This window comes from Aspergillus glaucus (genome assembly GCF_001890805.1).
Source record: "Aspergillus glaucus CBS 516.65 unplaced genomic scaffold ASPGLscaffold_21, whole genome shotgun sequence".
NCBI lineage: Eukaryota > Fungi > Ascomycota > Eurotiomycetes > Eurotiales > Aspergillaceae > Aspergillus > Aspergillus glaucus.
This window is the reverse complement of record NW_019170473.1, coordinates 154,679-179,391: the sequence shown is the minus strand read 5'-3', so window position 1 is coordinate 179,391 and position 24,713 is coordinate 154,679. Positions and strand designations below refer to the sequence as shown.

At 48.8% G+C, this 24,713-nt stretch overlaps 10 protein-coding genes across 10 annotated transcripts; 5 read left to right on the top strand and 5 right to left on the bottom strand.

Moving 5' to 3' along the window:
- Nucleotides 1-849: 849 nt before the first annotated feature.
- On the top strand, nt 850-2,009 carry ASPGLDRAFT_68999 (putative Coatomer subunit epsilon; the record flags this gene model as incomplete). Its single annotated transcript, XM_022549318.1, has 5 exons — nt 850-874; nt 966-1,344; nt 1,401-1,536; nt 1,604-1,842; nt 1,901-2,009. The coding sequence occupies 5 exons, from the start codon at nt 850-852 to the stop codon at nt 2,007-2,009; spliced, it is 888 nt and encodes a 295-aa protein (XP_022397595.1).
- A 66-nt stretch (nt 2,010-2,075) lies between these two features.
- Nucleotides 2,076-3,536, bottom strand: ASPGLDRAFT_799305 (putative 6-hexanolactone hydrolase). Its single transcript, XM_022550042.1, has 3 exons — nt 3,149-3,536; nt 2,946-3,091; nt 2,076-2,873 (listed from the first exon to the last, which is right to left on the bottom strand). The coding sequence occupies exons 1-3, from the start codon at nt 3,352-3,354 to the stop codon at nt 2,143-2,145; spliced, it is 1,083 nt and encodes a 360-aa protein (XP_022397594.1). The 5' UTR covers nt 3,355-3,536; the 3' UTR covers nt 2,076-2,142.
- A 150-nt stretch (nt 3,537-3,686) lies between these two features.
- Nucleotides 3,687-5,303, bottom strand: pmi1 (mannose-6-phosphate isomerase pmi1; the record flags this gene model as incomplete). The annotated part of the gene is made up of 5 exons (XM_022541221.1): nt 3,687-4,690; nt 4,745-4,982; nt 5,038-5,129; nt 5,183-5,203; nt 5,273-5,303. The coding sequence occupies 5 exons, from the start codon at nt 5,301-5,303 to the stop codon at nt 3,687-3,689; spliced, it is 1,386 nt and encodes a 461-aa protein (XP_022397593.1).
- A 273-nt stretch (nt 5,304-5,576) lies between these two features.
- Nucleotides 5,577-7,268, top strand: ASPGLDRAFT_133676 (SAGA-associated factor 29 family protein; the record flags this gene model as incomplete). The annotated part of the gene is made up of 3 exons (XM_022541232.1): nt 5,577-6,234; nt 6,394-6,922; nt 6,986-7,268. 3 exons carry the CDS (start codon nt 5,577-5,579, stop codon nt 7,266-7,268), a joined length of 1,470 nt encoding a protein of 489 aa, XP_022397592.1.
- Nucleotides 7,269-8,316: 1,048 nt separating this feature from the next.
- Nucleotides 8,317-9,672, top strand: ASPGLDRAFT_133865 (GTP cyclohydrolase II; the record flags this gene model as incomplete). Its single annotated transcript, XM_022541248.1, has 2 exons — nt 8,317-9,588; nt 9,643-9,672. 2 exons carry the CDS (start codon nt 8,317-8,319, stop codon nt 9,670-9,672), a joined length of 1,302 nt encoding a protein of 433 aa, XP_022397591.1.
- Nucleotides 9,673-10,355: 683 nt separating this feature from the next.
- On the top strand, nt 10,356-12,121 carry ASPGLDRAFT_38507 (bZIP transcription factor; the record flags this gene model as incomplete). Its single annotated transcript, XM_022544953.1, has 2 exons — nt 10,356-10,902; nt 11,028-12,121. 2 exons carry the CDS (start codon nt 10,356-10,358, stop codon nt 12,119-12,121), a joined length of 1,641 nt encoding a protein of 546 aa, XP_022397590.1.
- A 36-nt stretch (nt 12,122-12,157) lies between these two features.
- On the bottom strand, nt 12,158-13,720 carry ASPGLDRAFT_50863 (NAD(P)-dependent oxidoreductase). The gene is made up of 4 exons (XM_022547399.1): nt 13,517-13,720; nt 12,944-13,464; nt 12,744-12,881; nt 12,158-12,691 (listed from the first exon to the last, which is right to left on the bottom strand). Exons 1-4 carry the CDS (start codon nt 13,532-13,534, stop codon nt 12,427-12,429), a joined length of 942 nt encoding a protein of 313 aa, XP_022397589.1. The 5' UTR covers nt 13,535-13,720; the 3' UTR covers nt 12,158-12,426.
- Nucleotides 13,721-14,393: 673 nt separating this feature from the next.
- Nucleotides 14,394-16,030, top strand: ASPGLDRAFT_50862 (actin-related protein 2). The gene is made up of 6 exons (XM_022547398.1): nt 14,394-14,504; nt 14,568-14,614; nt 14,669-14,812; nt 14,938-15,163; nt 15,217-15,782; nt 15,835-16,030. The coding sequence occupies exons 1-6, from the start codon at nt 14,486-14,488 to the stop codon at nt 15,997-15,999; spliced, it is 1,167 nt and encodes a 388-aa protein (XP_022397588.1). The 5' UTR covers nt 14,394-14,485; the 3' UTR covers nt 16,000-16,030.
- Nucleotides 16,031-21,888: 5,858 nt separating this feature from the next.
- On the bottom strand, nt 21,889-22,320 carry ASPGLDRAFT_133742 (uncharacterized protein; the record flags this gene model as incomplete). Its single annotated transcript, XM_022541236.1, has 1 exon — nt 21,889-22,320. A coding segment is annotated over one exon (432 nt), but the record flags the coding sequence as incomplete, so codon positions are not given.
- Nucleotides 22,321-22,933: 613 nt separating this feature from the next.
- On the bottom strand, nt 22,934-24,364 carry ASPGLDRAFT_68990 (DMT family transporter; the record flags this gene model as incomplete). Its single annotated transcript, XM_022549317.1, has 3 exons — nt 22,934-23,193; nt 23,244-23,998; nt 24,057-24,364. 3 exons carry the CDS (start codon nt 24,362-24,364, stop codon nt 22,934-22,936), a joined length of 1,323 nt encoding a protein of 440 aa, XP_022397586.1.
- Nucleotides 24,365-24,713: the final 349 nt, after the last annotated feature.

Sequence of the window (24,713 nt, the reverse complement as noted above, 5' to 3'; positions counted from 1 at the left end):
TATGCATGGAGTGTTTTTCACTCCCATAGAATACCGTTGGATTTCCTTTTACTGCCATCTGTTTTCTACTTCTTCTTCCCTGCTTTACTATACCTGTCTGGCGATACCATATGTTTGCATCTCCTTTGTCTTGCTCGAGTTATACCTTCGTTGCATATGTTATGTTTATTTCGGGTATGGGATTTCGGTCATCAGGTTGGTTCAAGGGAATCGGTCAGGATGAACAGCATTTGTGGGAGTCACCAAGGAAAAAATGGGTTGCATTGTCAAATATGCATAGCGGTGGATTTCATACATATAGAGGGCGTGAATATATACACGCTCCTCATGGCGAGATTTCGTGTTCGAGTTATCCTGCTCTCGTTTACTGGGTTTCTGAGAACACATCTCGCCCCGGCCATGGTTCAGGAGTCATGTCGGTCTTTATACTTTCTGCTACTTGTGTTATTAATATGATCACGCGCGACTGGATCGCGCTTTTATATCAGATCATGTTACTGTTCTCTGTTCTTATGTTGTATGATTAGGTTGTAGTAGCTTGATGCTACTCGGATTGTTGGACCATTTTCGGGATATAACGAAATTTGACGATATTGCATGTTCATGTATCTTTTGTGCATACTATATAAATTGATTTGAATTCGATTTTGTTCATCTATACCATGTAGACTTGTATAATCGTGACATAGTCCGGTTGACCTGCCAGACTGACCGCCTCGGTCAACCTTCCCGAAGCGGTCCCAAAAGGCAACGTGACGCTTCTCGCCCATCAACCATCTCAGGAACGACGATACCCCAGACCAAATACTTTTTGCTCAACACTACAGCCATAATCAATTAACCGCAGTCATGGATCCTTTCTCAGCAGAGGGTGGTATGTCTCCCCCAAACCCAATAAACCAACCCCTCCTTCAACCCCATCCCCCGTACTCCGTACACATAGCCAACTAACCACCACCAACCAGAACTCATCAACATCCACAGCGCCTTCCACCAAGGCCAATACCAATCCGTCCTCGACTTCGACACCTCCGCGCTCTCCCCCGAAAACCACCTCCCCGCCCGCGTCCTGCAACTCCGCGCCAAAATCGCCCTCGGCCAGTCCGACCAAGTCCTCGCCGAAATCCAGACCGAAGATGACACCCCGGACCTCGCTGCTGTGAAGGCGCTGGCGCAGCATGCGGCGGGCGACGAGGAGAGTGCGGTGAAGGGCGCGCAGAAGCTTGTTGAGAAATATTCGGAGAATGCTAGTGTGCTGGTTTGTGCTGGGACGGTGTTGGCGGCATCGGGGAAGGAGGATGAGGCGTTGGGGGTTTTGAGTATGCATCAGGGGAGTCTTGAGGCGTGAGTCTTTTCTTCCTTGCGTTATTGGAGGGTGAGAGGGGGCTAATTGGGTATAGGGTCGCTTTGATCGTTCAGATCCATCTACAACAGAACCGGACCGATTTGGCAATTAAGGAAGTGCAGGCTGCGAAGCGCTGGGCTCAGGATTCGCTTTTGGTGAATCTGGCTGAGTCGTGGGTTGGAATGAGAGTTGTACGTTATCCCTTTTCCCTATGGGTTTGAGCGGTTCGGTTCTAATCATGATTACTCTTCCGTACAGGGCGGCGAACAATACCAATCCGCATTCTATGTCTACGAAGAACTCGCAGCCGCCCCTAGTACTACTGCTGCGCTGTCGACTGTCGGTCAGGCCGTCGCGGAATTGCACCTGGGACGGATCCCCGAGGCTGAGGCTGCGCTGTCGGCTGCTCTGGAGAAATACCCCGATGATGTGGAGTTGATTGCCAACACGATTGTGTTGAATGTGTTGGCTGGGAAGCCGACTGAGGAGTTGGAGTCGTATGTTCCCTTTTTCTCACCCTCTCTCCCCGAGCATCTTAGACTAACTGTTTCGCAGACGTCTTCAGCAGGTTCAGCCATCGCATACCCTTTTGTCCGATATTCAAGAGAAGAGCGAGCTTTTTGATATGACGGCTGCCAAGTATTCTCCGCGGGTGTCTTCGTGAATTCTGTCTTGATAATTTTCTGCGATTCGCATTTGTTATAGATATACCACATTGATTGCCGGGTTACTTAATGAATTGATACGACGGCGCAACTATCCTTAGTGTAATAATCAAACGTATACCAGATACCTCATTAACTGCTAATCTGACCAGCCAACCACTTCTCTATCGCCGCTCCCTGCTGTGTATTTGTTTCACCGCCATACATCATTGGCGCATGGGTCTCCCTGTCACCAACCACAAACTCAACCTCAGTCTCCGACGACCGCACCTTATCCACAAACGTCTCGATAGACGAGAGCAAAATCTCATCCCCGCCAGCCGTAACCAACAGCGCCTTCGCCCTGACATCCCTCCACCACCCCGCAGGCGCTGACAACGGCTCGCTCCAGGGATCACCCTCACCGTTGCGCGCATCCAAGTAACCGGAGGACCATTTGTCCAGGTTTGCAGCCGAGATGATATCGCTGTAATGGTTTGATTTGAGCGAGGGCCAGTCTGTGCGGAAAGAAATCCAGGGCGCAATGGCGAACACGCCTGCTAGCGACCCATTCTCATCATCGTCGGAGATGGGGAGGGGTTCGATTTCAGGGTGCGGATGGGCGGTATGCGTAAGGACAGTGAGAGCGAGGTTCCCGCCGGCGGAGTCACCACCGAGAAAAACGTCGGATGGCTTGCGGGTGGTGAGGATATAACGCAGGGCATCGACCGCTTGAGTGAGTTGAGTTGGATACACGGCGTTCGGGGTCAAGGTGTAGGTAAGGAAGAAAAAGGCGATGTTGTCACCCGTTGTGTTGAGAGAGTTGAGGATCTCTGTGAAGAAGGCGAAATGTTCAGGTGTGCCGGGGAGTGCGAAGCCGCCTCCTATACGACAAGTACGGAGTTAGATATATATTCTGTCAAGGTAAGAGAGAGAGAGAGAGAGCAGGGACGTACCGTGATAATAAACCACCACCTTTTTGGCATTCTTCTTACCGACCCAGTGGCCAAAGGCGCCGTGGTTTAAAGAGATTGTAACCGGCTGGACTTGCTCCCTGATAGACCAGTCCTCATAGCTCTTGTTCGTGGGTGGGGTCAAATATCTACGACTATGTCAACCATTTCATTCAGACAGGGTCAGTAAACGATAGAGAACTTACTGAGTCTGTTTCAACGACAACCGCTGAAGGCACGTATGTAGAAACTGACGGAAGAGATGGAGACGATAGGTGCTTGTGCCGTTCTTGCCTCGAAACAAGCCCGTAACAGAGCCGTAGAGGGTCGAGGTGAGGATGGAGAGAAGAGCGGGGAAGAGATCGATCTTCTCCCAGAGGGAGAGACCTGGAGATGAGGATGGTTTGTTCATTGATATGGATGGTAGTGGTGAGGTGTTTCTGAGGGAGGAGAGGTTGATGACATCTTAATATGGAGAGAGGGTACCCTCGCATTAAATGGGCGCATGTATACCTTAGCCTTTTGCCTAGTGCAGTCAGCGTTCTGAGATGGCGAAATGAGGAGAAAGCTGATTGACCTCGGTTGTTGCCGATCCTTAGCAGCAATGCATGATTCATTGACCCTCGTTTATTATTCGCTTGGCTTTGTTTATACATGCTCCACAAGCGTAAAGTGCAGACATGATCTGTGATTATTGAACATAGTATTCCATGGACACTGATATTACATTTGTGCCTACTCCCACTAATTGCCGTTCGCCATGTCTTCCTTGCCCGTTAAATCGCAGAATGCCCTGAAGGTAGTGAAGACTTTTTCGTCCTCCTCCCCTCCATCGGTGTTCTCAACGATACACTCAGCAGTCGCTCCGATGAAAAACACATATCCCTCCTTGATTTCCTCCGTCTTGTTCGCAACCCGGATCTGGCCCTGTCCGCCTGTGCAGATCAGGATACTGGGCCCAGCAAGTCCATCAAAGGTCGCCTTAGCTCCCGTTCTGTTCAGGTCAGTCTTCACCACACTGAATTCCTCGATCGGAGGATTGTAGAGAACACAGGACGATCCGCTTGAGTACGCTGGCACATTCAGCACGGCATACGGATAATCAACAGGCTCCAGTTTCTGTTCCTCGATCGGTGCGTATGAGTAGGTCAACATGTTTGTAAGAGTCTCCACGTCCTTGAACTTGGGAGTGAAACCAGCGCGCACAACGTTGTCAGAGGATGCCATGCATTCAATGATATCTCCGGAGATGTATGCATGAATGTCGTCAGCTTTCAGGAACATGGCCTCACCGGGCTCCATGGCGACGAAGTTGAGGAAAAAGAACACAAACAGCCCAATGTCGTTGGGGAATTGGCCATTGAGACGGCGGATAATGGCGGCCAGCTCTGTGGGACTGCTAGGGCTGCTCACGAGGAAGCCATCCGAAGCAGCAAATGTTTCTGGGGAGATCTCAGCAGCGGCAATGATGTCCTTTGTAGCTGCCTCGATCTTCTCCGGGGTCGACTCCATCAACGTATTAAAGACAGCGCGCAATGCGTCTTTGTTCTTCTGCTTAACGTCGGAGTCTTCGGAGTCTTCTGCTCCTTTGACAGCGTTCTCGAACTGGCTGGCCGCCTCTTCACCCACAAGCTCCCGAAGCGGCTTCAGAGCGTTAAGGAAGTAGACGATCTCTGCCAACGGACGGAAGCCACACAGTCCTTCAAACGCCGTAACGGCGATAGTCATTTCCGGTTTGTGGTTGTCATCTAGAGGCCGTTGCTTAGAAATGGAGCAAAAGGTATTGGTAAAAGTAAGCTTACCAGGGTAGTTTCGGGAATCTTTGGCGTGGAGTTGCTCCGCCAATTTCTTGTTCGGGTGCGCTTGGATACTCAGAGCTTTCTGGATAGAAAGCACCTTGAAGAGGAACGGAAGCTTTCCACCATATCGCTCGCTGACCTCAGTGGAGATCAACGCCTGGTTATCCTGGACGAGGTCCAACAATGTTCTCTGAGTCTCAACATCTTTGGAGGGAAGCGAAGGATGCGTGCCCATCCACAGCTAGAATGACATCAGTCAACCATTGGCATTATTTATTATTTTTTCCTGAACTCACTTCAGCATAAGGCTTCTCTGCCTGTATCGAAAAGTCCGGAGCAGCTGTGGTGGCTGCAAATCTGGCAGCAGCCGACTCCTGGCCAATCTTGCCTATGACGATATTCAGTACGGGGACCCCATGGAGAGATAACCAGCATTCTTACCCCAGTCATAGCTGTTGACACCTATTCAATTGACATGTATAGTTAGTCTCCAGCCACTAAAGCTACCACCAGTGAATCTATAACACATACCACACTGGAGACGAAGCAATGGGACCTGCATTGTTGGCCGTTGAATCTGAGTAATGGCTTGAAGATGAGTGAATGCAAGCTGTAGATAAAGGACGTGGCCAGTAGAAGATATCTCTGGCGCCCGTAGAGTTCCCTTTCTTTGTCGCTGATGTCGCTCTGTCTTTCTTCTTCCTTGTTTTCTTTTCTTCTTCGAATCCTCGTGACTGGTTGAAGGTTGTCCTCTTCTTGATCGCCGTTTTACTGTTTCTCCCACCACAACCCCTCCATTCCTCTTTCGGAAATCTATCCGCCGCACGTGACTGTCATGGCTTCGCCCAATAACACCGTCGCCTGGCCCACAAAGCGCCTACCGCCCAATAATAAAGCGATAAACACTGCCAAGAGGGCGACAAGAGGTGTCATTGGCCAGGACAGCCGCCAGCCTGGGGGTCAACCGCCATCCCAAGAACAGCTGCCGGACAATACGCGGTCTCTGTATCAATATCAAACTCAGAATCCGAGCCCGAACCAGCGGCAAAAGCATCGCAAACAACGCAGTGGACAGGCGTTTGGCTCTGAAAAGCAATTCGCTCCTGCATCAGAGCCTCAGGTTAAGGAACCCCGTCCGCATAGTCAGAGACAGGGGGCAGCCCGCGGAACACGCAGCGCTGCTGGCCAGAAGATTGTGTCCGCTTTTGAGTGGGAGGCGCTCAAACTCAAAAGAGAGCCGCAGCCTTCAATTGCCGTCGCAAGCGCTGGAAACGGCAAAAAATCGAGACGGTCAGCGGCCGAGGCCATGTCACGGAATCGTCCTCGAGGGCCCCCATTGCCCCGGGATAATGGGCTGGCGGCGAATGAGGAGACTGACATGTGGAACAAGATCCTACAGGATCTGAGAAAGTCCAAAGAGAAAAATGATAAGCAAAGATCTCTGGCAGAACAGATTGCGACTCTCAATGAAAGGATGGGCAAAGAGACAGGCAGTAAGTTTGCTTTATGTTTCATCTATTCTCTTATATTCATGTGCCTTGAGGCTATCGTAGCTTATGTGGGCATATTTTTTGCCTTGGCATTGGTTGTTCAGAAATTTGTTTTTGGTTGGGGATACTTAGATGAATTTATGTGTTAACTATTAATTACAGAGACCACCCTCAATGATCATAACGACCTGGACAGTCTCCTTCGACAGATGGCCAAGTTATGTGAAGAAGAGAGAGCAATTCTGCTAGACGAACCCAGCGACGTGGTCAAAAATCTGGGACTTCTCACTGCCCTACGCCAGGCCTCGGAAGCGGAGGCACCACTCAATCGAGCCACATCTCTTTCCAAGTCGCGCAAGAAGCGCAATGAACTGGATGGGTCATCCACAGAATCTCCCGGGCCCACCGGTCCGTCTGTGTCGGACAAGGCCAGCCGCATCAAGGGCACTGTTCCACGTAGCGGTAGCGTATCCAGTACTCAGACCCGTGATAATCGTGAGGTCCGAGACAATGTGGCTGTTAAGATTGAAGAAGGGACGGAAAGCACCAAAGGCACCATTGCGGAGCGTAGTGGTCACCTAGTGATTGGCGCGGAAGTTGTTTTCAAGCATAATAAGAACAAGCAAGGTGTCGAGGGAGAAGGGATACAATGCATCATCAAAAATATTGCTGGTGACGGACACAAGAAACGGTATGTTAGCTTGATCCTTTCCGTTATCTCCAGTGAATATTTTGTTTGACCGCAGAAAAAAAGGTATGATGTCCAGGACCCCGAACCAAACGAGAATGGCGAACAAGGCGCAGTCTACAAAACAACAGCAGCCTCTTTAATCCCAATCCCACATATCGGATCGGCCCTGCCATTGTTTCCGCCAGGGAAGCAAGTGTTGGCCCGATATCCCGATACGACTACGTTTTACCGCGCGGAAGTCACGGGATCGAGGAAAGATGTCTATCGTCTCAAGTTTGAGGGTGAAGAAGATGACAAGGAGATGGAAGTGGACAAACGCTTTGTCCTAGAGATTCCAGGAAAGTGATGTTACGACGCCTACGGCATAGACCTACTTCTACTCCATACCAGCCCACGCTTTCCCACGTTTCTTTTTTGTTTGACGTTCTGGAGGCGAATTTGAAACCACAAAGGCCCTGGGCTGGCAGGAGGATTGAGCCATGATACCCTTTTTGTGAGCCAAACTGCTTTTTTCTTCTTTTTCTTTATCTTTTGTTTGTTTCTTTTTCTTTTTTTTTTTTTTTTTTTCCCTTCTTTTTTCTCCGACTTGATCGTTGGATGCAAATACATTTTGAGATCCGAACACCGGATGATAATGTAGATCTAGAGAACTCATACCGACACCGGTCCTCTTGGGAATACTCTATCTCTTGTGAATTGAATATCATCTCTAATTGTTTGCTTTTCTCTTCTCCATCGCATCTTGCTCCCCTCTAATACTAGACCATTATGTTCATATATCTCTTTCGTAACGTAAATTGATGAAACAGAAATCCCCTGGAGATCTCTTTACACCACGCTCCCCCCACTGCCATGCTACTGATGAAACCTCCGAGATATGCGGACGGCACAGCCTGACGTGCGGGATGTCAAGCTCTAACTAACCACGCGTCTCCATCAATCTCAACTTTATTGGTATTCATCTTCAGCTCTTTTCGGCCATGAGATCGGTTATCTTCATATAGACAACCGCGGCAAATAAACCGTCTCGCCGATCATCCCCCCCTTCTGGGTGACTAATACCTTTGAAACCGCCGCTTGCCGGTGACTAAGCGCTGGACTTTGCCTCCTCCCAGACACTGGACACTGGAGTCTGGGAATTACCACCACGACGAATCCACGACGCCTATCACCACCAACCAGAAACCGTCTGGCGGCAGTTTGATGAAGTTCCAGATCGTCTCCTTTACGGAATGATGGGCTGCGTCGTCTGGCGTTCTTCCCGGATTGTTCGTTCGTCTTCGCCTTGAAGCGCTCCCCCCCCCGGTATATGTATCCGGCCCCGTCCCTTCTCCCGTCTTCTATCAGTCGCCATCTTTTCCCATCCATTGTCCCATCGCTTTCCTCCTCCCACAATGGCCGACCTACCTTCTCACGTTTCTCGCTTTTTCTCTCCGCAATCACTTCGGCCTACTTCTTCGAGTGAAGCGGTCAATGGCATCGATTCCTTCAGTCCCGTCCTGCCCGCTGCGGAGTCGGCCGGTAAGAGACCCGACCTACCCCAGGACCGAGCCAGCCCTGCAAGTAGCACAGAACATGACCATATCGAGATGGCACCTGGGGTACCTGCGTCCTTGCTCTCGCCATCTTTTACGCCGCCCGCGACTCCTGGGGGTACCGTGAACTCGTCGCAACTCTTCCAGCAAAGCCAACAACTCCCCGGCAACGGATTGACGAGCATGCATATGCACGCAAAGCACCCGAAGCTTCTCCCCCGACTGCCCAATGTCGAGTGTATTGTTCGCGCCCGGATCCCCACCACCACCGGAACCGAGATGTTCCTCCACCTATACCATAATGACATTGACAACAAAGAACATCTGGCGATTGTGTTTGGGAACAGCATTCGCAGTCGAAGCTTGGATCAAGTTCGCCCAGGAGAGACGGAAATGGACCGGATGATCCGTGGTGCATATGTCGGCCGACTGCATCCGGGCCGTGTAAGCAGCTGGTATGATCCCGAGCACACAACAGCGGCAGAAGGTTCAGCGACCGACATTGCGGACGATTCATCGGAATCAGGATCGTCTCCGCCTCCATCGTCAGCATCGTCGACTTCGCCAGCGGCTTTGCAGGGCAGCCTCAGCCAGGCGCCGTTAGTGAGAATCCATTCGGAATGCTACACGGGCGAAACAGCCTGGTCGGCACGCTGCGACTGCGGCGAGCAATTGGATGAGGCTGCGCGTTTAATGTCCCTTCCGATCGAGACGTTATCCGAACTTGCGACGCAACAAGGCTTGTCCGTGCCATCCAATGCTTCGGGTGGCGTTATAATTTATTTACGACAAGAAGGTCGTGGAATCGGTCTGGGGGAGAAACTAAAAGCCTATAATCTTCAGGATCTGGGATCCGACACTGTAGAGGCCAACTTGTTTCTACGTCACCCTGCCGATGGACGAAGCTACGGCTTGGCTACTGCCATGTTGGCCGACTTGGGCCTGGGAGAGGACTCCAATCCTCATGGAATCCGACTACTTACGAACAACCCAGACAAGGTCCGGGCTGTCGAGGGTCCCAAGAGAGAGGTGGTGGTCAAGGAGAGAGTAGCAATGATTCCCCTGGCATGGAGTACCGGTGGGAAGACAGGCATTAAGAGCACAGAGGTCGAGGGTTATCTCCGGACAAAGGTTTGTATTGCGCCCTTTCCCAATTCGAGACTACAATGGCTAATACCCGTATAGATTGCAAAGATGGGTCATATGATTCGATGATCCATAGGCATTGCCAAGATTCCGTTTGTCATCTATTAGTATATGTTCTCTTTACTATTGTTTATTTTCTGTATATTTGGGCTGGCGATTGGCATCATTTTGTTACCTTCCAGGCGAGCAGGCATCTCTTCTTCATTCTGTACATGCACACTTTATACTGCGCACATAGACGAGCAAGTATCGGCTTTCTTTTCTCTTTTCTTTTTCCTGGTGGCTCTGCTTGATACCATATATTCCCGGTCGGTCCTGGGATGCTTGATCAAGTCAATGTATATTGAATTTCATTTTGGATCAGTGGGCCTGACTCGTGCAGCAATTCATGGGCGTTTTATTGATTCACATTTCCTGGGGATATAAAGGAAAAGAAGAATATAAAAAGGGTTTCTTTTCTACGCGATTTCTGCACAAATTGAACATATCTCTAGTGTTCATCTAGTAAATCTAAGATCGTGCTGTTGCATTGCGACGGGTCCCACTCCTGTTGGTTCGGTGGGTTCCAGCTCGTATCGCATACTCTGGACAGAACCGTCTGGCTCTTTGCATCATCATCACAGGCCAAGTCCCCTTTTCTCTTTCTCTAATTACCCAGGTTGTCAAGTGCTGATATATCCTTCAATTTATTCTCCCCCTTTTCGTCTCTCGTTAGATGGCCGTTTCTTATCGATTGTGCGCACAGTGAGGTCATGGCTTCCCCCGGACCTAAAGAGGCGGCTCTAGCATCTACCCTAAACAAGTCTTCATTGTCCACAGCAATTCCGGAACCTCTAATCAATGACGCGAGTCGACCCCAGTCAACAGCGCCTCCAGCGCTAGCCCGCGCAGACTCCGTGAAACTCGAAGACTCCCCAGCTCCGTCCCGACCCGAGTCCGCCGAAGCAGAGACCCCCCAAGCAGACGATGACAGCAGAAAAGGTATATCGACAGCTGGGCGCAAGCGCAAGCTGAACAGTATCTCTGCTCGCGGCGTGGCGAACCTCACGCCCGATCAGTTGGCGAAGAAGCGTGCCAATGACCGGCAGGCGCAGCGGGCCATTAGGGAACGGACCAAGACCCATATTGATGCTCTGGAGCAGCAGGTGCGCGATTTGTCGTCGCAGAAGCCGATCTTGGATTTGCAGGCTGCGGTGAAGAGGTATGAGGCAATACAAGAAGAAAATAAAGAGTTAAGGCAGAGGTTACAGGCTGTGATGGATATTATCCAGCCGCTGGGGAAACGGGAACCTACATCGAGTGAGCACGACCCTTGTTATTTTTATTTTATTTTTTATTTTTATTTTTATTTTTTTTAATTCTCTTGTCTTGAGAGAGACATGTTTATTGACATTAGTCGTCTTGATCCTAACTAACTGTCTTAGACGGTCCAACAGCTGCTCCCAATGCTCAAACCCAACTCGTCCCGCCTCCGTCGAACCCATCGCCGCCCCTTGACAATAATCGATCCACTCCCAACAGCCAGAAGTCAGCAACAGCAGATCAATCGTATCCAGAATCGCTTGCAAGCTTAGGAACACCGTCGCCAACACACTCAGCGCCCACGCTGGGCGGTGCTCGCATGAGCAGCGTTGACGGGAGCGCTTCGTTTCGCGTTGCTCTAGATTACCAACGACATAATTTGACGCACGGACTTGATTTTAGCACCGATGAGCGACTGGGATTCAACTTCTTGCTCGAACCCTCGAAGACAGTCTCGAAGGTGGACAATCTCAGACAGGCTACGCAAGTGGATCAACTTCCAATCTACACGCCACCAGTCAATCCCGCTGTGACTGACCGACCTCCTCCTGCCTACTTGACATTGGTCAGAAATTCCGCGCCTACCTGTACGCTAGATGCCGTCTTGCTGGATTTCCTTCACACCCGACAGCATGAGGCGGCCCAGGGGGTACCGAAGCAGAATCTAGTCGGGCCTCCATACCCGAGCGTGTCCTCGCTTCTGAATCCGGAGAAGAGCATGTACTCGCACCCAGTTTCGAAAGTCTTCACCGATATTCTACGGACGTTTCCTAATATCGCCTCGCTCCCGGAGCAAGTCGCTGTCCTGTATCTGATGTTCCTCCTGATGCGGTGGCAAATCTACCCAACGGCAGAGAACTACGATCGAATGCCCGACTGGCTGACGCCTCGACCCTCGCAGCTTCTCACACCGCACCCTCCCTGGATAGACTACCTACCGTGGCCGCGGATGCGGGACCGTCTCGTGATGAGACACCAGGGATATGTGTTCGAGAACTGGTTCGTGCCGTTCACGGAGACATTATCGGTGAATTGGCCGTACGAAGCTACAGACTGTTTACTGTCGACTAATGAATGCGATGAGCTGCTCGTTAACCCGGTGTTTGAGAGGCACTTCCGCAATCTGGAGAATTGGTCTCTGGGGCCTGCTTTTGCGGAGGCGTATCCGGAGATGGTTGAGATGACTAAGATCAAGGTTCCGTGGCAGACGCCGTGATCTTTTCTCTTTTCCTTTTTTTTTTTTTTTTTTCTTTCTTTCTTTTTTGATATATATATATTGGGTGGGTGTGTTCGGAAGGCAAAAGGAGGGCTATGTTTATATGGCGTCTGAACAGGCGCTTTGGGGGCCGATTTACTACGAGTGTAATTTTCATCATCTGTTTTGTGAATAATTTGGCGCATAGAGCAGGGTTGGCATTTTGTTAATTTTGGGTTATAATTTGATTACTGAGCTGGGGATCTGTTTTTTCTGTATGTACAGAGAAGAACACACTCTATATACACATCTATACAAAAGTTAATCTAAGACCCTCCCTTTCTACTCTTTTCATTCCAGAACTCCATTCCCGCCTTCTGACGCAGGACACCATACATGGAGCTGCTATCCAGACTCTCGCCGCCGTACTCTCTCGCAGCCTCCATGTTCTCCTGGGCAAGTTCCAGAGCAGGCAGTTCGACGTTATGATCCTTGGCCATGGTCAAGGCGTGGTTTGCGTCTTTGATGGATAAAGACACGCCGAAACCGGGACGGGAGTCAAGAGGGGGTGCGTAGGCGCCGGTTGTCAATCTGTTTTGGTCAGTTGTGTTGCTTGGGAAGGTGTGGATGGTTGGATGAATACCTCTTGGAGTAACCACCGGCAACTGGACCAAAAGCCTCTCCGATGAGTTCCTCCATAGGACCCGTTCCGAGGCCGGTGCGTTCAGCGAAGACTTGGGATTCACCAACGGCTTCCATCATGTTGACGGTGATGATGTTTCTACTCCATTAGCAACCCCCTTCCTTCAATCACATGCACACAGCAAAAATTAAGACACTCACCCTGCAATCTTCAACAACGAAGCCTTAGTAGCATCCTCCCCACACTCAATAACCCTTCTCCCCATAACATCCTGAATCAACGGCTTCACCACCCCAACAGCATCCTTCGGCCCCCCGATCGCAAAAACCAACTTCCCATCCACAGCAATCGGATTCCCCCCAAACACCGGAGCCGACAAAAACGCCGCCTGCTTCTCCCTCAACTTTGAGACAGTCAATCCCACGGTCTGCGGGTGAACAGTGGAGCAGTCAACGAAGATCTTGTCGCGGAGGGACTGCCCGGAGTTAACAGCGGTGGAGACAAGATTGGACAGCACGGCGTCGTTCGAGATCATGGTGAAGATGATCCCGCACTGTCCGATGACTTTCTCGAAGCTGGTCTCGGAGGTGCCGCCTAGTGCTTGCAGGGGGTTGCCGCGTGCCATTGTGCGGTTGGAATAGATCATTCCGGGGGCTTTTTTGGTGACGAGATGGCGTTGGAGGTTGGTGGCCATTGCTAGGCCCATGGAGCCGAGGCCATACTGGGGTTGTTAGCTGCGTTCATTCTTGTGTGGGAGGGGGTGTTTGGCTTACCCAGCCGATTCGTGTCATTTCGTGTGGTTATGTCTGGACTACTTGGGAAGGGCGTTTTGGTGGAATGGCAGGACGTTGATGGACGAGATAAAAATTGATAACCGAATCGTCCCGATGTCGGCCGAAAGGTGCTTTAACTATCTTGAAGCTATGCTCCGTATACCTATGGATGCCGTGGGCAATATCTAATTCTTGTTCCTAGAGTATATGCGGAGTAGAGAGGGGACTCGTTTAATGTGTTTGTTCATTTTGACAATGCCATACTATGCGTGCTATCACTATCCTTGTGCCTACGGATTGACAATTCTTTCTTTCCGCTTTCTGCAGACCATTGAATTTAAGCAATTAATTTCTCAACTGGTGATAAATTACATCATTCCTGAAATGCAACTGCTGTACTCTTTAGCCGTTGAAACGGTTGAAGCCTCAGGCCACCAATCCATGCCGTTGGTTTTGATGTCTTGGTCCAAGCTGGTTGCATTTGTATAATCTATGCAGTATGCATTCTGCTATTTGATCTTGTATTATCAAAGCGCACTTGACAAGCAAATGTATATAGTGCTATTAACTAAGCTCTTGGTTGAACGTTGGCGTTGCATGGAGATCTTGTAGTAGCCATTAGGCTCTAATTTCGTCAGTATACAGCACAATAATAAATAGATGGCACTTTCTCCAGCATTGTGCTGGTACCAAGCAATTGAATCTAATCAAGGGAACATCAGCAAGTCGTTGTCTCTGTTGTCTCTGTTGTCGACGAAAGAGAGAACTGACAGCCATTTAAAACTCCTGCCAAGACCCGCACCTGACCACCGCCGGAGTTCCCCATATCGACCGTGTCCTCGACTCTCCTGCTTCTCTTCCTCCCCAGGTTTCTGTCATTCTTCTATCATCTCCTTTCTTTTTGAACTCCCTTCTGCTCTTTTATACCCGTCCGTCCTTAGTTAAATTGTACCTGAACGACTCGCAATCATGGCGGAAATGCCCATTGGTGAGCTCCTCTACCTCTCCGTCACCGCATCACATCCCCGAGCATAGCTAACTAGCTCCCCAGTCCTCGACGGAGGAACTGGTTTCCTCAAGGTCGGATATGCTGCACAGGTACACTCAATCCTTCTCGGTTACAGTATTCCATTCTGACCTCGTCTCCTATAGAACTTCCCAGAGCATCAGTTCCCCTCGATAGTGGGGCGGCCCATACTCCGGACGGAGGAACAGGCTGGCGACATCATCGTCAAGGATATTATGTGCGGAGATGAAGCTGCCGCCGCCAGATCCATGCTTCAAATCAGCTATCCTGTACGTCTTGGTCCCCTGCGCGTCCGTTGCGTCTCGTTTGCCCTGCCCCGCTTGCTTCCCCCAACGGTGTCTTGTCAGTTGTGTTAATCTGGTCGCATCGCGAATCATTTTGCGGAATTCAATAGATGGAAAATGGTATCGTCAAGAAATGGGATGACATGCAACACCTATGGAACTACACCTTCTACGATAAGATGAACATCGATCCCACGGGTCGCAAGATCCTCCTTACCGAACCTCCTATGAACCCCCTGAAGAACCGAGAACGGATGGCCGAGACCATGCTGGAGGGATACAATTTCGGGGGTGTTTACGTGGCGATTCAAGCGGTGCTGGCACTGTACGCTCAGGGTAGGCCGTTCTGCTCTTCATGTGCCTGGAAGGAAGAAACTAAGTTTCTACAGGTCTTAGCAGTGGTGTGGTCGTTGATTCCGGTGATGGTGTCACCCACATTATCCCCGTTTACGAATCCACAGTCTTGAACCACCATATCCGCCGTTTGGATGTTGCTGGTCGCGACGTTACCCGGAACCTAATCGCCCTCCTTCTCCGCCGTGGATACGCCCTGAACCGTACGGCAGATTTCGAGACGGTGCGCCAGATCAAGGAGAAGCTTTGCTACGTTTCTTACGACCTGGAGCTGGACAAGCAACTCTCCGAAGATACCACCGTCCTGGTCGAGTCGTACACCCTTCCCGACGGTCGAGTCATTCGGGTAGGAAGCGAGCGCTTCGAGGCCCCCGAATGTCTCTTCCAGCCTCACCTGGTCGACGTCGACCAACCCGGAATTGCAGAGATGCTCTTCAACACCATCCAGGGTGCTGATGTGGATGTGCGTTCCAGTCTGTACAGGGCAGTTGTGCTCAGTGGTGGTAGCAGCATGTACCCGGGTCTGCCATCGCGGTTGGAGAAGGAAGTCAAGCAGCTGTGGCTTACGCGGGTGTTGCAAGGGGACCCGGAGAGACTGAACGTATGTACTTCGCTCCATGTTCGAGAAAGGCAAGAACTAACGAAAACTACAGAAATTCAAGGTCCGCATCGAAGATCCTCCTCGACGGAGACACATGGTCTTCTTGGGTGGTGCTGTTCTGGCCAACCTGATCGCCGACAAGGAGGACATGTGGGTGACCAAGGCAGAATGGGAGGAGCAGGGTGCTCGGGCTCTGGAGAAGCTCGGTCCCAGATAATTTCATTTTCTTGCTTTGTATCTCCTTTTTTCTCTACTCATTCGCCTTCCTGTCGATATATCTATCTACGTTACCTTAGGTCCCTTGATTCTTTCTTCTCTTCAGCAAGCGTTTGACTTGGTTGATGTCACATAAGGCTCTAAGGATTATATTCCTTGCTTCTATTTCTTGTCAATCGTGTAGTTAGTTTCGTATAGAACATTTCAGCGAAGTTATACGCTAGTATTTATACAGCCCCTTGAACTATCTTGGTCTTTTCTGAGTGTCATAAACTCCAGTCTTGAATTTTAGAAGGACAAATGGCTGAGTGTCTGTAAGACATGCTGTTCGATTTTGCTCATAAGAAAGCCCCACATAATAGCAGCTAATTAAACAGTAAACCGTTGCTTTAAGTGCCGATATGCAATGCTAGCTCCCATGAATTGTTATCTTTCAGTGTCCATTTCAGACAAACTTCCATGAGCCATCAATCTTGTCAGCCATTAATAGAAGAAAAGGAAGGTTTGTTCACTCGGTTTGCCCTCTCCCCTGACAAAGAGAGTCTAAGAGGGCGAGTCGCGTACGGATTTCAAAAGGCAGCAGGAGGATTGGCTCCGTTGTCAGCAATTCCGACTAACTTCTCCTTGCTTTTCTGAGAGCTGTCGAATTCAAAGCGCGCGGTGCTATCGGTATATTAACAGTTCGTCGTAAAATGTCGCGGGAAACGTATAATTAGGTGGTTGTTGCGTTGTGGTATACGATTGATTGGACTTCGTCCATGTATAGGGCACCCCGGGTGCCTCGTGATATACCCTAGAGTGCTTGGCGCTTGTAGTAACTTGCGTCACGAATATGCTCACCAATATTTCGTCGAATATTGGAGTGTAATGCTTGTATAGTAGAAGGGTTCTCTCTACGATAGGTAGAACACAATAGGACTGTCTAGTGACGAAATTAGGTGCTTGGAAAATGTTCTCCCCTGTTTTCAGATATCTGACCAGTCTCCAGATGAACGGGAAACCGGAATTTCTTTGTACTGCTGGGAAATCCGAGAGTGTTTCACGAAACAGATACAGTCTTCAAACCTAGCAAGGGCAGACAAGGTTGGGTTTCTAACTCAGCCTCATGGTCATCATTGAGTACGTGGCGCGTAGAGATGGAAAAGCGCTCTACAGCGAGATTATCGAGTCAAGCAATGCGCAGTGAACATTGTTTTCAGATATTTTGTATCCCAGCGTGAGCTGGAGACCCTCAGCTTTTTTGCGTGAAGGTTTGATGGCTGGTTTTTGAGATAACTCCCGGTGCGTACGTTTGCGTGTTCTTCTTCAATGAGGTCCATCCTAGCCCTTTATTTGTCCGCCCAGACGAAAGGGCAATTGTTGAAGAAGCGAACTCTGAGCTGGGCCATCCAGACCATAAGGCAGTTATCTGAGCCCTAGAATGGGGATGGTGGCGACTTGGTACAGTGGTAACATGTTCTGCTGCAATACGCTTCATGCCGCGCCGAGCTTTAAATGCTCTCTTCCAATTTGGCATAATCACCTTTGATTATATCGGAGGATTGGGTAATTGCAACGTCAGTATCGGGAGTTAGATATGATGTATGAATGGCCGGGTTAGGCGCGTTCTTGAGGAAAGCTTCTAGATGCTCCCTATTATCAAATAATCACATGTTTCGGTTTGTCATACGTTTAACGAGGCACTCTGAGGGGATCGCTTTTCGAAGATGATCTTTTGTAGGCATGGTGTGACTCGGAGCGACAACACGCAGCCTGCTGCAAGCTTGTTCGTGGGTGTTGATGAAGCAAGGACTGGTTATAACCATGGCAGTAAAGGCTCAAAGAAAGTGTCCAGGCAGAAGAAAATCATCTTTCCGACGATGTGTTTTTTGGTCATCGTATTTGGTACACAAGCTCCATCTTGGGATGCCTGTTTCGCTATTATTAGATAGCTCTTCAACATACTTTCGTGTTGGCAATGTGCCACGGTTTGGTAGATCAGGTCGCATGCAATAATGGTGAGAAGGCAGATATTATCAATTCAAAATGGCAACGCGTACAAGATGTAAAAGCCAACCGTCATGGGCTCACACCCTATTAAGAGCCAAGTTGTCAGTCCTTTTGAGTCATGGTCGTTCCTTCAACACTCTTCTGATATTTCAAGTACGGTGAACTGGAAACCTAGAGAGTATTGATTACTGTTTGCAGCAGCTAATCTGACAAGGACTCCATGATATGCAAGATAGCTTGGAGACACCTATGTATCTCGGTAGACCCTCGGTTATCAGCTCTAGAGATGAAGCATAGCAGGTATTCATAATTCACTGGAGCCTGTTTCTCACATTTGCGGTAGCTGGGTATCATTTGGATGGAGAAATGAAGCATTGCCTTTGTGGCCAACATTGCTGTCAGCTCCACCATAAGACGTGTTGTAAGACGTTTGCAAAGAAAAGTTTCTCTGGTACTGGCTTCATGCTTGTCTTTTATGCCCCAACTGAAGTTGTATGTGTTGCGTTTCGTATTTGCATTTCGAATGAGAATATTCCCATCCCTCCTTCCCCGCGCTCTTCATACTAAGCATAGTCTGTCTGACGTACTCTAAAGTACCATAGTATTAGATATTTTGCAAGGCGATTGGGCACGAGGCTCAAGAAAGAGGTTGTTTCACACATGGGTTGATTTGCCCTCTGCCTTTGCCACAGACCTGAATGGGGATTCATCACATTCCCAACCTTTGTCGTATGGGGCTTTGTTGAAGCCATCTGTTCTGGGTGGATTTATTTCAGATGCACCGCCTTGCGTAGCATCTGGAGTTGTTGACGGAGCAATATCCGTCGGACTCCAGAAAGGAACCAGAACTAAATGATAATAGAGTGATAAGATCCTCTTCACTTTTAATCAGCGTCAGACCTGTAAGTGCCATACTTGGAAACCCTTCGCGCATGATTTGCATGCCCGGCTTATCTGGGTACTTGAATTCCAACTTGGTTAATCGGCCTGTGGCTGTTTGCACCGCATCTCGCTGTCGAGGTTACCAAACGTCAAATATATAGGCCACTATGACAAATGGATGTCTTCTCTGGATGCTGTTCATTTTGCAGATTGGGCTAGGATTCGAAAGAGATAACGAAAGTCAGGGCAAGAAGTCATCTCAAAAACAAGAAGACTTCTCGTATCGGTAGTTCGAGTCTCCGAGAATCGACCGCACAAGCATTGGTGGGAGTGCACGCATGTTTGGAAATGCCGGCTTGATTTCCTTGAGGTATCGTCATCTTTCGAAGCGAGAATACAAGGCGTAAGCACCCTGTTTGTCCTCATTAGGGCCGTCGTAAACCCTGATTATGAGAGAGTAATGATTGTAGGCTATAAAGGGGTGCTTAAGGATGATTCCTTTTCTGTTTTTGGTGCATACTTCCTGGCACTTGTTTGATTTTTTGCATGATGGAGATCCACGATGGACGTCAAAAGTCGAATGACCGCAACCAATCTGCAATGATGCTCGGGGCAATTGTGAGAGCAGAGGAGAGACAGAGGACTTCCCAGACCAGTGTCTCAAGTGTGGAACAGGACCTTCTATTTTATTAGCCCTTATCAAAATAAGAGCCGCCCTGATCCTCTCCTTGTTAACAGCCGCTTGTTGAAGCCGTTAAACCTGTTCGTTACCTCTGCCATAATCTTCCAACGTTTCATGTGATTAGCGGACTCGTAGGTAGTATGATGACCACTTGGACTAGCAGAACCAACAATGCACATGATTCACTGCTCATACCCACTTCTAATTAGTAGTTAGGGCAACCAAGTTAGTGAGGCAAAAGAATGTGTTGGCTCTCTTCAGCAAGCCCCCGGTAATTTCTTTTACACAGGTGGCGATGAGAGAATTGGTTCTCGTTCGAGGTGTGAAAGTCTAAGCCCCAAGCACCCATTTCTTGACAATAAACTTGGGGGGTTCCTAGTGCAATGAGATGGTAAGGGCGATTTCGACGGTTCCAGCCTTCCTCGTCATATGATCCCGATATCATAATGTATTGATGAGCTTATTGGGGGGTCACATAGTTCTCAAGTTTGAGACTGACTGTCATCATAGTTAGTATGCTAACAATTCAAAGACCTTGTCTGTCTCTGTCGAATACGTAGAGTTGTTTTTTATAGGCCACATTAGCAGCCTGCCTTAGCCTATGTTTCTAGTTCAGCCGAGCTCGCTTCCTTTCGACTCTAGCCTTCGCTGCAATGGAAAGGAGAAAACGTTACATTAAGCCTTGCGGTTCAAGTATCACTGAGATGGCGTTCTGTCTTGGTACCGTCCTCCGGTCTCGATTTATTTAAGTTTTCATGCGCTCCATCACCACAAATGCTGGAACACAGCGCTTGTCGGGTTTTCCTGCAGACGGTATCATGAGATATGTCGGTCGATTAGTGCGGGACAACTTGGATCGAACGTGTTTGAGCGATATCCGGCTAGTCAATAGATAGTTTGATTCTTAAACGAAGCTTAAACCGTATAGACGTAGAAGAAACTATTCTTCATCCCATAACAGCTCAACTTGTACGTGGACCGACCCTCATTCTTTTGAGGGTGCCAGAAAACTGGGATCCGCGTTCTCTGTTATCTTCACCAAGAAAAGCCTGGGATTTGTGCTTGTCCTTCTTGGAGGCCGTGACTTTCTGCCGTGCATCTATACATGTCGTATATCTTTCTGCCATTCTTGCAAAGAAATATTGGTATATCTGCGGTGCAACATTTCGACATGTAGAGTCGCTCAGTTCGACATCCGGATATTTCCAAGGGAAGTATGTCTTGCCGTGAGTTCCTCTAGTGGTGAAGTAAACACCAGTCAACTCTCGCAAACAGGCTAGGAATTCCCAGCACGCAAAACACAATAACTTCGACACGCCGATGTATGGTAGAGGAAGTGGGCCTCTAAGTGTTGGTTGCAGGAAATGTAGTACCACTGCGCATTCACAGTGAATTGAGGCCAGAATCTCATGCCTGCCTTGGAAGTGATCATCGGTTCCGGGTCTTTGATCACTCGGGAGTAATGCATTGCAGCTGCGAGGTGCTGCTGCAAATCGCTCCAACTTCTCGACGGAGCAGGGCAGCGAGATTATCTTTTTCAGGTACCTGATGAACGGGGAGTCTTGAAGAGATGTTAGTTATGCTGCATACCTAAAATGAAATAGAGAGCCTACTTAGATAATTCGCATCGAATTTCTACAATTTACAATTCTCTTGATAAATCCGTATTCTTGAGAAGGTCCTCAACTGCTTTAACGAGTGTGTCAAACGTGATGCACAAATCCTGGAACTGTGCGTTGTTTTCCGACAGTGCCTGTCCTGATGGAACCAAAGCTTCATAAATGTACTCAACCATTTCATGAATGCTTTTTAGCTCCTTCATTAGTTCCGTCGTGACCTCCGCAGGGGAAGGGGGGGCTCCATGAATCTGCCAAAGGTGTCACGGGCTCGGAATAGTAGATAATATTGAATCAATGTTCCTATCTAAACTATTGTAGCCATCGACGAGAATATCGAATCTGGGGAGGAAAGAGAAGAGAAAATCTATCTAGGGAAAGGAGGGGCTTTATAGGCGTTTACTTGACGTCGTTAACGTCTCGTCTGGCGTATTGATGTCGTTTGTCTGTGTCGGTCTTTGACGCAGTGTTGAGCCGTTGATACTGCGTTAAGTCATCACATAGCCGTCACAAAAGGCATGAAATCTTGAATGGGGCGGCGATAAGGACCCCTATGGACATCGACTTCGCATCTCCTATCATCAAACCAGGATCTCCCTGTCGTCGGTCCAATGGCGAAGGTATCATCGATCCTGATGCTCTCGTCCTCCAACATCTTCATGCAGGTATAGTGAACCATAAAGCGGAAAACTCGTCCTTGCAAGCTTAGAAGCTACATGCCTCACAACAGACAACTTCTCCCCACCCTTAAGACCCTCCCACACACACGCCCAAGTTCAACGCCTCTCACCTTCTCCATAACAATATACTCAGCGCCCAATTTACTCCGGTCAACCCGGGAACAATAACTGAGGACTCTGGGAACAAGGAGATCAAGATTCTCTCTTGCATACTTCATCGTCACCACCTCCGACGCAGTCCCATAACCGCCCAATCCCGCATTCGGATTCGGAATCTTAACAATGACCTCTTTCCCATCTCTCATAGTAACAAGAAATACCTTATTAAAGTTCTCCTCCGGTGACTTGGTGATGTTGACGCAAACTGCATCATCTCCGGCAGCTTCCTCGGCGACTTGGATCAGGGCATTCAAGTCGAACGAGACGTATCTGCTTCGTAGTTGTTGCCCTTCGTTCCAGGTCCATCGGTGGGCTTTTTAGGTGTAGAGGTCTTCGGGGTTGCAGTCTGAGAAGTAGTATGGGATATCTGTTGTCAGAAAGACGTAGTACCATTGAGTTTTGTTTTGTAGCTTTTTCCTCTTTTGCTTGTGGATGATGGACGAATGATATTTATATGTGAACATGAACAGTCAATTATAGATAAGAGGTTGTCCTAGCTCCGATTCTTAGGACCATTTCTAATTGGTTACTGGTTGTTGTATATTTTGAAATCCCGACGTTGGGTATCTTGTATTATCACATGATGCCTTCTGCTAGCGAAAGCAATGAACAAGACAGCATAGGCTCTATAAATCCGGCAATATGTAACTTCCCAAAGCAGTGAAAAGAAAAGTAAGTAAACCAAATATACATGAAGAATATGGAAGAATGTAAATATGAAGGGAAAAAAAAAAAAAAAAAAAAAGGCAAAACCTTATAGTATGGCAGGTTGACAATGATCCATACACCAAAACAATTCAAAACGTGTCCGCGCCTTGCGCCTTGCTATAAATCAAAGCACAAAAGGACAAGGCAAAAATGAGAGAAAAAGTAAGGAAACGAAACACGAAATCGTCTATGTCGAGTCTATATTCCCTTCTATCACCTCTAGTCGTCATTATCGGAATCCATCTCATCCTCAATGGATTTCTTCTTCTGCTCCTCTCTCATCTCTCGGAATGAACTCCAGCTGAGAAGGAAGAATGCAACGATAATCAAAACACCACCAATGATTGAAGCGAGGGAGAGAGGCTCTCCGGTGCGCATCCAGTCGACAATTGCGACAAGGAAGATAGTGAGGAGAGCCGCGACGGAAGAAAGCACGGGCGATGTGAGGGAAATGAGAACCAAGAAGGAACCGGAAAATGCTGTCATATCGTCAGCATCGCGAATCTCATAAGAGAGAAGATGAACTTACTAGCATTGGAAATAATAGAAATCATCACCATCCAGCCAACCTCGCCCGTCGGCCATTCGAACCTCTCCCAACCCAAGACATGCAGAATAGGCAAGGGTATCCACAGAATGAACACAGTGAAGCTCGCAAACAAACTAGCAAAGGTGTTGGCAAAGATCATGCTGCGTACCGGATTGGTGCCCTCTGGGGGACACGCATATCGCTTATATAGCACTTCGTACAGACCATACAGCACGCTTCCGATGCCAATGAGAATATTGCCTAACAGTCGGTGCTGAGCCTCATCCTTCGCTTGTCCAACTGTGCCATCCGGTGTATCCTTCGCCTCATGTTCGTCTGGGCCATACGCAACGATAAGGACACCAATAATCGCAACTCCAACCGAAAGAACCTTGTCCCACCGCAATTTATCTTTCAAAATTGGGATAGAAAAGGCGTATGCGAAAAAGGCAGAGCAGTTGTAAATCGCCGTCAAATCGCTTGCCGTGGTCAAGTTGACTGCGACGTACCATGAGCCGCCCGCGATGGTAAGAGCAGTGGTGACGAATGCCACTGTTCTGAGCAGGTAGGGAATGAGGGATCGGTTGTAATGCGGATTAGGGTGTAATTCTTGAAATTCGGCCATCCTCGCTGTGGTCCGGATCTGGTACATATGACGTCGCCAAAACGCATCCCACGAGAGCTTCCGGTTCTGGAATCGGAGAATGACGAGCTGAATTGGCCATATGACAATCCAAGAGCCATGCGTAAGGTAACTATTCCTGGTAAGCATATAAACTTTCTCCCCGATGGCATGATTTCTCGCCAACTTACAGCATAAGGTATGGCTTATCGTATTTCAAATCATGCTGAATATAAACCGCCGCCTCAGTCTGCGCGACGAAGCTAACCAAACTCAAGACCAAGAATATCGCTGCGATAATGTATTTCCGACGAGTAGCCATGTCCGCTTCATGGCCTGGACTTTCGGTTCGAATGGACGCATGGTGCAGCATAGGCCTGCCTTCGACGTCGCCATGGCCACTGGAATTGGATAAACGTCCGTGGCGCTCCTCCTTCAGTAATGGTTGATGCGAATGACCGTCAACAGGGCGGTATGAGGGTGGGCGACTGGTAGCCATTTCGTCGTCAGAATCGTGGTCGTGCGCGGGACCTGCGTTGTCCCCTGACCCCAACAGATGTGAGCGATCTGAATCCATATTGAGTTAATCCCCCTTTTCCTTTCTTAAATATAAAAATATAAAAGGATATGAACCTTTAAGAAGCCCAATAAATCCTCAATGGAGTGTTAGATAAGTGGTGGTTATTGTTGGAAGCGAGTGTTATCGGGAAAGGGTGGTGGAATGTGGAGAAGGCGAAGTAGCATCCATGCAGCGGTACTTGAACATAGAAAGAGGCAATACTCGAAAACAGTGAAAATTCGGTTTTGCTCGATAAAAAAGTAAATTGCGAATGCCTGGGGAAATGCAA